We start from the raw sequence: 12214 nt of genomic DNA on the forward strand, positions 1-12214 counted from the left end.
TGTTTCTTTCTTGTGCGTCACCATGTATCCTGTGTCTGCTCTGTACCGGCTCTAGAAGGCATTACTCATGTGTTGTCTTAGTAATTCTTAAACGTGGTTGCAATGTACAGAAACCAAGCGCAATGGTCAGTTCTGTGTGTCAACCTGGTGTTGCTGTGAGGTATTTTATAGATGTGATTACAGTCCACTTCCATGGGGCAGTTGTGGGGACAGAGCCAGGAGAGCAGTTTCCAGGTTCTTGGCCTCACGTGGAAAGGTGCCAGCTCATGTAGTAGATGGCCATCAGCTGTGACTAGTTGGCCATCAGATGTTACTGGTTAGCCATTAGCCACTGATATCACTGCCGTGGCTGAGCTAGCAAGCGCGCATTGCAGTTAGCAAACGAGGTTGGTTGGCAGATAAGCGGACGGAGGATTGTGGATCATGTGGCTCCTGCTTCCTGTGTCTCCAACCCAGCCACTGGCAAGAATATAGTGGTATGATTCCCCTATCTATGGCTCCGTGGGTTTTCCTTTTTGGCCACACCATATCTTGTGTTCTCGTGTGGGGAGTGGGAGCTGAGACCCCGTATGACACCCTGCATGACAGCAGTCCAGACCAATTCCCATGATTCCACATCCTGGGAAGTCTTCCACAGACTGGGCCCACGCAGCCAAGGAAGCAGTTGAGGCCATTGACCTGCAGTGACTTCTTTCCTTACACCCTGGACCGTGGAACAGGCAGCATTTTCCACCTCTGCAACATTGCCAGAGTCGCCCCCTAATGACCTGGGGCCCCAGGACTCCGGGCTGCCATATAACCACATTGAACCATGACTCTTAGGTCTCACAACAAAGAAAAAGCCCGTCAGTGAAATGCATTCACTGAAATTATGAGACACTTTGGAAATCTTTGTCAGGCCACCAAAGTGTCACCACCCCTTCCTGACACGGCTGTTCCTCTTTTTCCAATCATTTCCTCTCTTTTTGTCTAGCTTCTCTCGGGTCCAGATGAAATTCTTAGAAGCCCCAGGCCTGTGGACTTGTGCTTATTTGCATGGCTAAGTAACCAACATTTGAGATGGGCAGAAAGCCAATGGAAACACATTCTGCTTCTATAGTAGGTGCAGAGAGGACTCGGCAGAAAATATTTTCCATTTTAGATAGAAGGTGGAGGTGGAGAGAGGGAACCAATATGCAAGTGTGCTTCATATCAATTAACAATGTGCTGCTTCTACTAAATCCCCCTTTCCCATGCAGGGAAGTTTGCCTGGAACCAGGCCAGGGTTGGCACGAGGGGAATAAAAATATTATAGGAGATGGAGATGGTGCTATTTGGGGGAGAGTTTCCTGTCTGAAAAACCTGCTTCCCTCTGTGAAGTGACTTGGGTCAGAGGCCTTGCTTTGTGGAGAATTTTGTGGGGTTGGATGGCAGGACACTGGCTGAGGGTCAAGAATCTCAGAATTCTCAAGGGTTCGGAATGCTAAACTGGGGTTCTGTTTTCACAAGGGCTCCAGAAGGAGATACTTAGACGTAGGTACTGAGAGACTTCAGCCTTGGTTTCTTATTCTTTATCTGGCCCCTCATGAACCAGCTGACAACCCCCAGCAAGAAGCCCGAGATGCCTCATCAAGTGTCCCATAGGCTCCGCCTTGCGGGGTGGGGGGTGAGTACACACACCTGGGACGTCTACATTTACAATCGGGTTGATGGGAAAAGAAAGGGTGCATGTATATTAACCTTTTCAGGAATGTTTTCTATTTAAAAACAGTTTTAATTGAAATCATTGTACAGGTATACATCTACAATTTTTTTCTTTAAATATTGTTCTCCAATATTGTCATTTGAGACAGAAGGGGTCAGGTAGCGTGAAAAGGGGGGAGGAAGGGGCCAGAAGGGAGGTCTGCGTTGGGTACATTATAGAAGTTCAGTCAATGATGGCTATTGTTCTTTACAGAAAGAACAGTGAAGACAGAATAAGTCATAGGAGATTTTGGGAGCAAATATTTAGTTAGGATATTTTCTTGTTATGAGGGGAGAAGCTCAACTTGAACCAGTTTACGGAAAGGAAGAAAAAAACGGAGGGAGGGAGGAAAAGAGGGAGAAGCACAGATGGCTCATGCACTTCAACTGTGGCATGGTCCGGGCCAGTAGGAGCCTTGAGGATGATGGGAATGACCTTCTCCCTCCATCTCTCATCTTGTGTCTTGCTCCATCCTCACGTCTCCATGAGGTGAGAACCTTGGTCATAGGTAGCTTCAGACGTACACACTATAACCTCAGGGCCAAGGAGGAAAAACAGCTTTCCTGCAACTCTAGTTAGGAAGACCTCAGGATAGACCCCACCATTACAGGTTGGCTCAGCAGGAGGGCCAGTGCTATTGGCCTGGCTGGGAGGTGGGTTCTGTGATTGGCAGCCGTCCCAAGAATCACGTGGGTTGAGTAGGGGGAGGAGCTAGCCTCTGGAACAGCGGGTGGAGAACAGGGCAAAAAAGATCCCAGTCTTGTCTCACCCTGGTAGCTGGGGTTCTTGAGCTGAGGGGTGGGGGTGGGGGGGTGTTCCAGGGAGGGTTTGGGGAGGAAGGGGAGGAGGGCTGCATTCCACTCGGAGAGAGAGCAGATGCAGATTCTGGGGACATTGCCATGTTGGGGGACAGGTGGCTCAAAGTAACAACAGTGATTTCTTTGTAATAAGATCCACACATCACCACCTCTGCTTCTTCAAAAGATTCTGATGTGTTTCAAGTTTCCCCAGAACCAACGGCAGGCCCTCCCTCCTGACTTCTGGCTCCCCTCCTGGCCTGGAACCACAGACGATGGGGATAACTTCTAAGTGTTTGAAAAGTGCTGATTTCTTCCACCAACAACATTCTGGAAAAGTTTTAAAAGTTTCTTTGCTTTTTAGAGGTTTGTTTTTTGTTGCTGTTTGGTTTTTTTACATAACTATTTTAGGTGAAAGTATAAATATCCATGGCTCTGACAGGAGAGACAGCTGCAGGCTCCCGCTCTGATAACTTTGCCCAGAGCCAGTCCCTTCCGGAGCCTGAACCCAGCATCGGCGGTGGAGGAGGCACTAACTCAGGATGTTCAGGTCTCCTGGTTAATCACAGACACTGGGGCTGTGCCTCCCAGGAACCCGGAAGTGGGTGCGTGCCGGCAGCTGGGCCCAGGATATGCTGCTGCCCCTGAGCCATGCATGTGTACCCCATTCACGTGACCAGACATGGCTGTCTCTTTTTTGAGGAGTCCCTCCTTCTCCTGCTTCTATTGGCCAAGGGACCGTCTCAGTAATTCCTGGTTTATGTCACAGTGTGAGAAGGCCTGTGACCCGGCTGGTGGCAGCTTTCCATTCCAGCTCCTCATGGGGCGCTGGCCTATTGGGGTTGAGGGACAATCATGTGACTGGAGGAGAGGAGCCATGCAGATGGGACACACCATCTGCTCAAGGAGCTGCCACGCCTGTTGCTTCCTCAGCAAATCTGTCCTCCCTCCCTCCTTTCCTCCCCTCGTTCCACCTTCCTTTCCATAAACTGACTCAAGCTGAGTTTCTCTCATGAGGAACAAGTCCTGGTTAATACGTCTCCCGGGACCCTCTCTGCCCCAGGTCTGGGCTCCACGTCGCTGAAGGCCACGCGCCTTCAGAATGGATCCACAGCCCAGTCCATGACCCAGCTCTGGCCTTCCCACCCCTCCCACCGCCCGTCTCCCGCGTGCAGCCTCACGCGTGCTTTCCTGTGACTGGTCACACGCAAGCATAAACCTGTCTCAGAGCCTGGGGCGTGGGGAGGTAAGGAATTCTGGGGAACAAATGCCTTTGTATTGGTCACAGCCCTTTCCCTCCAGACCTGAGGAGAGCTCTTCGGGAGTGGGGGGGCACACTGCTCCCCTCCAGAGAGGCACTGACTGGCTGTCCTTGGAGAAGGATTGCCTTCACAAATGGAACACACACCCTGCAGAGATGGAGGCATTTAAGAACCGGTCAGAGACCTGTCCACTAATGAAAATGAGAGGACACAGATTTGAGAAGCCACCAGAAAGGTCACATGAATGTTTATTACATAGAAAAGAAGGGAAGGAAGAAAAGGTTTCCAAAGCCATTATTTCCAGGATTTAAAAAAAACCACAAACTTGGAATGCCAAAGAGACATCATGCTTTATATATTTATAATAGGAATGTGTGTGTATATATATAAATATGTACATGGAGATATGTACAGAGGTTTTTATTGTCATACATGGTATTTTTCATTACATGTACAGTAATGGTGCTTGAGTTATGAATTTCAAAGCTCGCAGAATGCTGGAGAAATTGGAACCCTGCTCAGCGCCTATGGGGTGCTGTGGAGACCCCAGTAGCAGTTGGCAGGTCTGCCGGGGCTCGGTCCTGAGGGCTCCGGGAAAGCGAAGCTGCAGGCAGGTCTGGGCCCAAGCTGCGAGGTTTGGGCCAGGGCAAGTCTGGAAGCATCCCTAGGTTCCTGACATCAGAGGTTTCTTCCTCTCTTGGGACCATGGAATGTTTTGGTCACTGGGATAGGCTGAAAAACCCCCTTAGCTGGATTGGATCCTGGGGGAAGCTGGTGGGAGTGGGGTGAGCCCCCAGTGGGTCTGGGTAGAATTGAATCAAGAAAGCCCTAGGAGATCAGAGATGGGTCTTGTCAGAGAACTGTAGAAATGTACAGCGATTGATTTAACAGAAAGAAGAGAGACCCAAACACAGCCAGTCACAGTATCAAAAAACTACAGATCACAGCACAACATTCATCCAAATATAAATTCAGCCGATACGCACAGAACCGGTCTTGTTTTTATGTATGTTGTTTACAAAGATTTGGCACCTTGTACAACAGCGTGGAGCTTAGCCTGTGAATGGGCCCAGCCCAGGGTTCCCACAGGGCGCCCAGGCCTTTTACCGCCCCACCACCTTCTCCCTGCTCGGAACACAGATTAAGCGCTAACCCAGAAAATGGGGCGGACATGACCCTCTCCCCCTTCTCTCCTCGCTGGTTCCTACACTGCGGCAAGTGGGAGGGTTGTGGAAACAGAAAAGAGCCTCGGAAAAGAAGCTTGTCTGCATCCCAGTAAATGCCCAGAAGAGACCACTGTCCCCCCTTCTTTGGGCAGAACCACCTCCTACAGAAGGCGAAGGTGGGATTATGAGGGGGTGAGAACAGCCGGGTGGGGTGGGGTGGGGGTGCTGAGCCCATGGACCCTGGAAGGAAGATATCCAAGAGCAGGGTCCCTGGAGAGAGGAAACTGCTCATCTGGGCCCCTGGGAGGGGGGGGGCGGGTGACGAGGGCAAAAAGTGCCACCAGCTAGAGCCCAGGCTGGAAGGAGATAGCTTCTGGATGGGGGTGGGGCCCCTTCTGAAGATGTTAAGTCCTAGTCCTGAGCCTGCAGACAGACTCTGTCCTGCATTTGCCCAGCAGTCAGAGGGGCTGCGAGGGTGTGTGTGAGAATGTGTGCGCTCCTGCCCACTTGGTGCAAATACAGCGGGGCAGTGGACTATGGAATCCGAACCACTCTGGTGGTTGGCATTTTGGCAAATCCAGGCAGGGAAAGAGGGAGAAGGGTTGGGGACAGAGATTCCGCAGCTAAATCCAAGCCAGAGATAGCTTGTACCAAAAACTCAAACATATACAAGTGGCACCTGAGTGAGAGGATCAGGAGGGGAGCATGAATGGCCAATGTGTCTGTTTTACTGGAAAGAGCCTCAGCGGCAGGGCTGCCAGCCTCTGAGCCCACCAGGCCTGCTCAGGAGATAACAGCCTCCCTCTCCCCCTCCGCCTCTGCCACCACCGGATGGGGCTCCTCGGAGAAATGTGAAAAGTGATGGCTGCCCGGACCCCTCCTGTTCCCAGCCTATATAGATGGTTAAACTGAGACATGAGGCGGTAGGAGAGACAACAGCATTGAGGCTGGAACTCATGCCCCAGGCTTCGGGGGCTTTAGGGGGTTACTATAGTTGGGGTTTCCCCCACTTGCCATTAGATGGGTTCATCCTATCTCTATGTGGGATTTAGGGTGTATCCAGGAGAGTCTGACCATGACCTTCCATGCCTCTCTGACCTCGTGAATATTCTGAAGCTCCAAGAATCTAACAGGAAGAAAACTAATAAAAATGCAGGACCCCAAGTAATACCCACCCGCTTGTGCGGACCTCGGCCTTGCGTCCCCTGACAGCCCAGCCTCCTCGCCTCCTACACAGAGCTCTCTGCAGACTCAGGATCCAGCCCCAGGCCTTGGGGAACGGCTCTCCCGTCTCCTCCCTCTGCTCACCTTGCTGTTTCACCTGGGAATGCTGGGATACTCTCCAGGAAAGTGGCATCTGGATCTATTTCTCGGAGGCCGTGCCCAGGACCTGCTTAGCCCACACCAGTGCCCACTGAGGGCTTGCTGAATGCAGAAATGCAAAACCGGGAGACCACACGTGTGAAGCCAACACCCAGGGGCTACAGAGGAAGCCCTGCCTCTGTTCAGCCTCAGGTTGGGGAGAGGGACAGTGAGCAGATGGTCCCCAACACTTTCTGCACTGCTCCCCAAGCCTGAAGCTCCCAACCACATACAAGATCACGTCTTTGGGGAGGGTCCGTGCAGCTGAAGGGTGATTTAGAAGTGCTCATCCACCTCCAGTCCCTCTGTTGAAAGCCCTCCAAACAAACCAGCAAGAGGGAGTAAGAATAGTAAACAAGGCCTGAAACCACCAACTGGAGGATTTACATTTAAATTATACATCCCCAGGCAGTTTACACAATGCTCGAGGCTTTCTTTGCCAACATCACTAATATGATAAAAACAACCAGTGTCATTAAAGCCTGGGGTGGGCCTGGGAGCCGATGGGGCGAAACAGGCAAAACTGAAGTGACCCTCGCAAACTCTCCCCATCTGGGCAGTGTCAGGGCTTCACCAAAGTATTTTGGGGTTTAGTTTTGGATTTTAAAGAGCCAAGCTGGTCCCAGAAGGACCACCGACCACCGTCAGCTCAGCCTTTGGAAGGTGGTCTGTGGGCTTTTGGATTCAGCCCCGCCTCACGCTGGCCTCAGGGCTCGCTGTCTGGGGCCTGTGTTCGGTCTTTTCCTCTGAGCTCTGAGTCCCTGTTTGGGAAATGTCGATTGTGCGGCAGAGGTGCCTCCTGTTTGCACGCATCCTCACCATGGCTCCTCGGGCCTCGCTTGAGGGCCACCCAGGATGGTGACAACAGGGTGTACTGTGGGACAAGATGGAGACCCTTCAGTTCTTTCTGAGGAGGGGTGTGTGTGTGTGTGTGTGTGTGTGTGTGTGTGTGTGAGAGAGACCTTATTACTTCTGAGTGGGCCAGGCCCCCTGAGGACCCTCTCTTTGCCCCCTGCAATCCCCCACCCTTCTGGGGCAGGGCTTGGTCACAGGCTCTTGAGTCAGCTCCAACCCTATGAATCCTGGGTTTTGGGGGCACGTGGCTTCCTCTCTTGGCGCCTCTGTTCTGCCATCTGAAAACACAGCTGTTGATATCCCCTTGCCAGGCTGTTGGTAAGGGTCGTAGAAAATAAAATGCACCACCACAAGGGCCCAGCATCTGGAGGCTGTCATTGTCATTGGGGCCGATACATGGGTCTGGGGCAGCAGAGGGAGGGCATCTCGCTCCACGTCCCTTCCTTACCTCCCCTCAAGTGCATCCAAAGACTGGCTCTAGGCCTGCCGTTTGTCAGGCCAGGGCTGGGGAGGGCCACGCAGGGTAGCTCCGGCCTGCAGCCCCCAGCAGGCCCAGCACCACGGCAGGCAGGAGGGGTGCCAGACAGGACGAGGAGCCATCTGCTTCCTGTTGCTTCCATGGGGACCCGGGCCTTTCCAGCTTGAAATCCTGCTCTAAAGCACTTCAGAGCTTAAGGACCAGGGCCACAGTTTCCACATCCACAGGACACACCCAGGCTGCCAGGTGGCTCACTCTTATTCTACTCTGGCTCAAGGGAATTGCGACTCTGGTCTGCGTGTCACAATTAGGTCCTGGAAGTATCTCATTCACTGTGAAGTTCTTTGCATCCCTGTCACAGACACACACCCCCACCCCCAAAACCCAGGGCCAGGGAATGTCCTACGGAATTCTGACTGATGAAAGGCCAAACCTGAAATGTGCCCTGTGATTTCTAGACCATCCCAGCTCTGTCACCAAAAGGCTGTGCGTCAACCAAGCACTTGCTGGCACAAGAACCCTAAATTTCAACTGGCTGGTGTTTAGTAAATTAACTCGGGCCATCTAACAGCCTGAGTGGCCAGCTTAGACTACTCAAAGTATACTAGCCACTGTTCCTTATCTAACAAGGATGATAATGCTGAGCTAATTTAGAGGGATGCTATTCTGAGTTGATTCCACCCACATGGCAATCCTCACACACTCACTGTTCAGAAGACAGGCAGCGGTCCTCTTGGCTCTTCCACACATCAGTTAAATGAAAAGGGGCTTCCTCCTGAAGCTGATGTCTTCTCAAGTTTGGAGATGTCCTTCCAAGCACACAAACTCCTGAATTAAGCCACCCCACCCTGGGATTCATGGTGACACTTGTCACTCAAGAAAATCCCACCTGTGTCTGGATTGTCACTAAACATGTGACAAAAATTGCTATCTCTTCTCTACCCCCTCAGCAGCCACCCCCAGCCCCAGCCAGGAATATAAGATCGTCTCTCTCACTTGTGGAGGCAGCCCCCACCTGAAACCTGTCATCACGCCAGGGAGACAGGCAAACTCTGGGAGCTGTTTGGGGTGAGGGCTGTGGGCTGGCGGCTGGAGCATTGTTTTGTCAGCTGAAGCTGTTTTATCTGATTCTAGGGGAGGCTCGGTGCTTTGGCACCGCCTCCTCCAAAAGCCAACAGCCAGCCTCCCCTCAAGTGCATTCTTGGCCTGAAGGACTTGTCTTCACACAGCGAGAAGGTCTGGCGTTTTGACCAAACCAAATCTGGTCCCATGCATTGAAAACACAGAGGCTTCCAGACATGAAAGGAGCAAAACAGGCCTGGGTTGGTGTCAGGAAGAAAGGAGAAGAAAGAAGATAAAGCTGCTTCCAGGTGTTCAGAAAGTGCAACCCAGCCCCCAGCAGCGATGGAGGAGGAAAGAGAGATGCTTATTAAAATTAAGGGGTGACAGCAGGTAGGATCCGGCCAGGAGCAGACACCCTGCCTCCGAATCAGGGCCCACGGGGGGTGGGGGTGAGTAACTAGCTAGCTCGAGGGGATGTCAGGGAGTTGTCCAGGCCACAGGGACCCCAAGGCCCACTTCCTGCCAGTACTGTAATTAGAAAACCCAGTGGATGGGGTGGGTGGGCCATTGGCCCAGGTGGGGGGTTTAAGAACGAAGACTATACAAGCAGTGGCCCCCAAAGGGGCTCACAGTGGAGCCAGCAGGCCTGTCCAGCTGTGGGCTCCCCAGGCATTCCCACCCAGCACTGAAAAAAATGGCCAGACAGGTCACTTCTCCAGCTCTGACCAAATTCTGACTGAGCCCCTGATAGACAGGAAGAAAACACTCAGAGAAGGACACACCCAATGACACAAAGTCCAGTAGGGTAGACACGGAGCTTGGGGCCATTCCCATGGTTTAGTAATTCTTATGTTAGAATGAAAATGAAAAGAAAACACGTGTAAATGTCTGCCTTGCCGATATCATGTTGGAGCTCCTTTTTCTTCATTTCAGATTGATCCGTGACCCATCGTAGCCTGGACAGCTTCTGCTGGCTCCTGCCTCCAGTGGGATCTGACTAGAACCATCACAGAGGTATCTGAAAGGGCCCAACAATCCCTTTGCCCTGGGAGAAATCACTTTGTAACAACGATCTCACTCTACTGCATCTGTTTGCAAGAAGGATTTCAGAGATCCAGAACCCCGGACAATTTTTTTGCCATTCTAAAACCCCAAAAGTTCTCAAGTGGTAAGTTTTCTCCCATAACTGATTTAATGGTAAAATCTGAGCTGAACCCAGGTGAGGCTATTTGCTGTCTTTCTTGATGCCAATTAGCCTGGCTAGCCACACGTTCCCTGTAGACACACAGTCACTGTTCAGTGGTAGAGAGCTGCTCCAGACTCTGCAGGGTGTTAGAAAATGTAGGGTAAATGGCTCCTATTCTCTTTTTCAGATCCAAAATGTCTGCGTTCAGAGAACCATCCACTCCAAGAATTTCAGAAAAAGGACCGTGGACCAGCAGTGGTGTTAAGTGAAATGTGAAAGGCTGCCAGCCTGTCTCACTCAGACCTGGGCAGGGAATGCTGTGTCTGCAGCTCTGATGATTCTAGCAGTTTTGCCCCAAGGATGGGGCCACCGTCCCCCGCCCCAGAGAAACAAAGGTCAAAACACACAGGCCCAGAGATTTCAGTGGCAAGGAGGTGGGGTCAGGGTCAGGATACAGCGAGGAGGGGATTTGCATACCACCACCACCACCACCACCACCACCACCACCACCACCAGAGCTGAGGGCACAGTAGGCCTGTGCACTTCTGACTGGAGCCAGTCCATCCTCACTCTCGTCCTGGTGCTGCCCTCAGGAAACCACTCCAGCAGAGGAAGTATCCCCCACAGTCCTGCCCCTTGGTGAGCCCCTGCTCAGCTGGACAGGGCCCTTGCAGTGGGCGATGCCAGGCTAGGAGAGTGTGGGATGAGGGGGAAGTGGGAGCAGGACCATTCCAGCTTCTCTGTCAGCACTCCTGTCTCTACCCCACTCCCTATCCCCTGGAGATGCTCTGGGCGCCCGTGCCCACAAGGAGGGCTAGCAGCCCTCAGAGCCTGCTGAAAAAAGCAGATGTGTTTTCAAAATAAATAATATTTTTAACCCCCCCGTTTCCACTCCAAACCCAGGAAACAGCAGAAGAGGAGATGGAGAGGTCCTTGTGCCTGCCGCTGTTGGAGGTGTCCCTCAGGGGGTCACCCTGAACTTCTCGGCTGCCCCGGGCTCACAGCTGCTGTGGGATGCCCTGTTCCTTGTAGCCTGTGAGGAAGAAGCAGAGGAGAAATGGCTAGACACCCACTTCCTTCAAGGTTTCTCCAGGAGGTACCCGCAGGCTAGAACATGCTCTCTCGGGAGATCTTTTTCACATAGAGGTGTAAATGACTGCTACAGTCAGGGTCCAACTTTTCCAAGGGCGTTGGCTTTTTAATGGGAAACAAAAGGATGAAGGGAGAATTGTGGAGCTTTGGGTTTAGTGGGGATATCTGAAAGGAGGGCATCTGCCATGGGGGTTGGGAGGTTATCATTGATAACCTCTTGAATTCACACCTCTGAAGTCACTGCACACAAGTGTCCCCACCAGACTGGCCTGGAGTGATTTCCAAATGCAGAGCTTTGGGAGAAGGTGCCAGGAGGGAGACAGCATACAGAAGGGAATAACCATGAGTGTGTGTTCAACCAGCTGGACGTCTGTGACACAGGCAAAGGTGCCTGAGGGCTTTGAGTCTTTAAATCATTGGCTGTAATTAGGAGGCCATTGGGAAAAATGAACCACTATTGATATTAGGGAATTATTGTTAATTTATCTGGGTGTGAAAGGGTACTATGGTTACATTTTTTAAAAAAGATAACTACTGAAGTATTTAAGGACGAAATTATGAGTCTGGAATTTTCTGAATGGCTACCTCCTGTTACCTGGTAATTTAGCCAGCAGACGAGCTCCAGTGGACTTAACCGGGTTTTTTCTCTTTATCAGATTATTCATCAATTTTAGGTGCTAATAATCCAGTGCTTGGGGTGGGGGACGACATAGGGAGTAACAGATGAAACGGGAGTGGCCATGAATTGACACTTGTTGAAGTTGGGCCTGTAGGGACTCATTATATGAGGCCCTCTACTTTTGCTTATGTTTAAACATTTTCCAAAATAAAAAGCTAAAAATAGAAGCCCGTTGACCAACTGGGAGAAGGAGTGGGTGGGGCAGCGTAGGGAGGGCCTCAGGCAACCCAGGCTCCAGGCCGGGCACCCATCAACAGACTCACCTTGGGAAACTTGGGAGCAGCACGAGATGTGAGACAGCATGAGGAGGAGAAGAAAAAGAAAAAAAGAGTCTGTAAACAGAGACCAGAGGGGCTGCCTGAAATATGAAAACGGGGAGGCTGCCTGGGAGATGGGACAGCGGTGTGTTCACTGTTCACAATGACCAGCCATACGGCCGGCGGTCAGCCCCATTGGTGTGTGGGCTTGGCTGCAAGAGTGCACAGTGAGGGATCTCCCCTCCTTAGGGATCATACCTACTGAGACACCAGAAGCTCTCTCCCACTCCCGCCT

The 12214-nt window shown here is 51.7% G+C and overlaps 1 protein-coding gene across 1 annotated transcript in view; it reads right to left on the reverse strand.

Moving 5' to 3' along the window:
- Positions 1 to 4013: 4013 nt before the first annotated feature.
- Positions 4014 to 12214, reverse strand: part of STUM (stum, mechanosensory transduction mediator homolog) — a 51562-nt gene continuing 43361 nt past the window's right edge. The window contains exon 3 of the mRNA XM_019730905.2: positions 4014 to 10924. Within this exon, the coding sequence (XP_019586464.1) occupies positions 10890 to 10924 (35 nt within the window). The 3' untranslated portion in view covers positions 4014 to 10889. The remainder of the gene's footprint in view (positions 10925 to 12214) is intronic.

This window comes from Rhinolophus sinicus, linkage group LG12, assembly GCF_036562045.2.
Source record: "Rhinolophus sinicus isolate RSC01 linkage group LG12, ASM3656204v1, whole genome shotgun sequence".
Lineage (NCBI taxonomy): Eukaryota > Metazoa > Chordata > Mammalia > Chiroptera > Rhinolophidae > Rhinolophus > Rhinolophus sinicus.